This window comes from Condylura cristata, unplaced genomic scaffold, assembly GCF_000260355.1.
Source record: "Condylura cristata isolate star-nosed mole 26May11 unplaced genomic scaffold, ConCri1.0 scaffold00020, whole genome shotgun sequence".
Lineage (NCBI taxonomy): Eukaryota > Metazoa > Chordata > Mammalia > Eulipotyphla > Talpidae > Condylura > Condylura cristata.
Window position 1 is genome coordinate 36,782,650 of NW_004567121.1, and position 2,664 is coordinate 36,785,313.

The following is a 2,664-nucleotide window of genomic DNA, read 5'->3' on the forward strand; positions in this document are numbered from 1 at the left end:
ACACGCACACACGCAGGCACCGTTCAGACACACGTGCGCAGGCCACGTGTGTGCCCACGCGTGCACACGTCCAGACACACGTCACAGCGCACACATGCACCCACGCAGGCACCGTTCAGACACAGGTGCACAGGCCACCTGTGTGCCACGTGTGCACCACCTGTGTGCCCACGCGTGCACACATCCAGACAGGCGTGCACAACCCACACATGCACCCACGCAGGCCCCGTTCAGACACACGTGCACAGGCCACGTGTGTGCCCGCGCGTGCACACGTCCAGACACACGTCACAGCGCACACATGCACCCACACAGGCACCGTTCAGACACACGTGCGCAGGCCACGTGTGTGCCCACGCATGCACACATCCAGACACACGTCACAGCGCACACACGCACCCACGCAGGCACCGTTCAGACACAGGTGCGCAGGCCACCTGTGTGCCACGTGTGCACCACCTGTGTGCCCACGTGTGCACACATCCAGACAGGTGTGCACAACCCACACATGCACCCACGCAGGCACCGTTCAGACACAGGTGCGCAGGCCACGTGTGTGCCCACGCGTGCACAGCGCACACATGCACCCACGCATGCGCACACATGCACACCCAGGAGGACCCGGGCAGCCGGATCCCAGGCAGCTCCGCTCCGAGATGCCCCGCCACGCCCGCGGGCTGCTGGGGGGCCGGGCAGGAGGCCTGCGGGAGACGGCGGGGCCGCTGCCTTCTCGCCGCCCCCCCTCGCCCCCGCGGCATCTTCCGGCGTCAGGCCCGAGCCTGCAGCACCCTGGCTGCGGGCGCCAGTGCTGCCGCCCTGCGGCCAGGCCGCTGCCCACTCAGCCACACGTGGCCCCGCTGCCTCCTCACCCGGAGGGGGAGGCCCAGCCCTGCCAGCGCCCCCGAGGGCGGGGCAGGACACGGGTGGCCCAGACCTTCCGGGGCGGGCTGTATCCAGCGTGGCTTCCACGGTCAGACTCCAGCCCCCGCCCCCGCCAGCGCCCCGCCTTCCGCGTGCTGACGCTCACCTTTGGCAGAGGTTTCTGGAAGGCCTGCATGGCCAGGAGCAGCGGCGCCGCTGTGGTCCAGTTGTAATACCTGAGGGTGGGCGAGGACAAGGCGTTGGAGCCCCAGGAGCAGGCCGGACACCTCAGCAGCGCCGTGAGAGGCACGGAGAGCTCCAGAATCCCAGCGGGTCCCCAGGAGCTCGACCCCGCGGCCTACACCCCAGCTACACCCCAGCTCTCCCCGGTCCCCCCCCCCCAGTGCCCGCCAGGCCTCCCTCAGGCCACGCTGAAGGAGCGAGCACTGGGGCGTGAGGCGACCGGGCAGCCGGCCCGTCGGGCATCCGCCCCCGCCGGCACGCACCTGCCCCGCCCGGGGCCTCCTGCCGCCCAGGAAGCGCGGAAGTGCCCACGCCTGGCGCCGGGCTGAGAGTCACGCTAGCAAAGCACCGCGCCCACCTCGGCGGTGCCGGACAGCACAGCTTTCCGGGGCAGGCACCCAGCGCAGCCGCTGACCAGCCTCAGGCCTCAGGGCCAGCCTGCGGGTCTGCCGGACCCCGCGCTCCGCTGCTCAGCGAGGCCAGCAGGGACGGCCACTGGCGCACAGAGACGCGTGACCCGCCCGCCAGCCCCACAGCCCCTCGGCGCCAGAGCCAGCCCCGAGCACTGCTCCGAGGCCCCTCAGCCTGGGCCCGCACGCTGTCACGAAACAAGCCGACGCCTCCCGCAGACTCACTTATTCCCGATCTTCACCACCAGGTTGGGGTCATCGATGAGAGCCGGGTTGTCCACGAACTGCTGGTAGGATACAGCTTGCTCCGAGAAGGCGTCTGGGACAGGAAACTCGGGGTCATGGGCCGGCGTTTGCACACTCACGGGCCCAGTCCACACCCCCTGCTCCCGGGGCGGCCCAGTGACCCAGCGCAGAGCCGGCAGGCCGGGGGCGCTGCAGGCCGCTCCCCTCCAGGGGACGGGCCGGTCCCGGTGCCCGCCCAGACCACCTCTCTGTACCCCTGGAATGGGACTCAGGCCGCCAGGTGGTCGCCTCGGGGGCCCCAGCCCCAGCGCCAAGTCTCTCCGGCACGTGCCAGCAGGTGATCTCAGGACACCAAGCCCTGCGCCCCACCAGGCATGACCCCCCCAACTCCCCGAAATGACCCGGGCCCCTTGTGCCTCTAACTGGTGGCCCTTCAGGGCCTCGGGGGTTGGGGGGTGAAGTGGGAGTTTCAGAAATACAGTGGGTCAGGGCCACCTAGGAGGACCCTGGAAGAGACGAATCACGGAGACGGGCTCTGCTCAGGCCCGAGCGGGGGCCCAGTCCCTGCGTGACGAGAAACTCGCCAAGCCCCAGACGCACTGCTGGAGGGGGCAGGCCTGGGGCGCACGCAGGCCGGAGAGGCAGGGAGGGGCACCCCCCACAGCCACACAGGCCACGGGGCGGAGAAAGGAGACAGTGGGTGCAGGAGTGGGAGAGGGCACGCCGGGCGGCCACAGAAGTCAGGGGTCGGTGGCGGCCGGGGGTCACGGGGACCTCACCGGTGACTGTCGGGAGACACGGCTCTGCGAACGGCCTCCCGCAAGCCCGCGGGGCGCCCCCAGGGCCGGCTGGGAAGGCCCCGACAACCTCCGAGGCCCTCCCGCTGCCAAGACCCAGCCTCCCT

General features: G+C 70.8%; 1 protein-coding gene across 1 annotated transcript in view; it reads right to left on the reverse strand.

Annotated features, from left to right (window-relative positions):
- LPIN1 (lipin 1) overlaps nucleotides 1-2,664 on the reverse strand; it is a 69,380-nt gene that overhangs the window by 17,956 nt on the left and 48,760 nt on the right. Inside the window, exons 9-10 of the mRNA XM_012727363.1 lie at nucleotides 1,740-1,897; nucleotides 1,028-1,097 (exon numbers count right to left, since the gene is read on the reverse strand). Coding sequence (XP_012582817.1) covers nucleotides 1,028-1,097; nucleotides 1,740-1,897 — 228 coding nt within the window. The remainder of the gene's footprint in view (nucleotides 1-1,027; nucleotides 1,098-1,739; nucleotides 1,898-2,664) is intronic.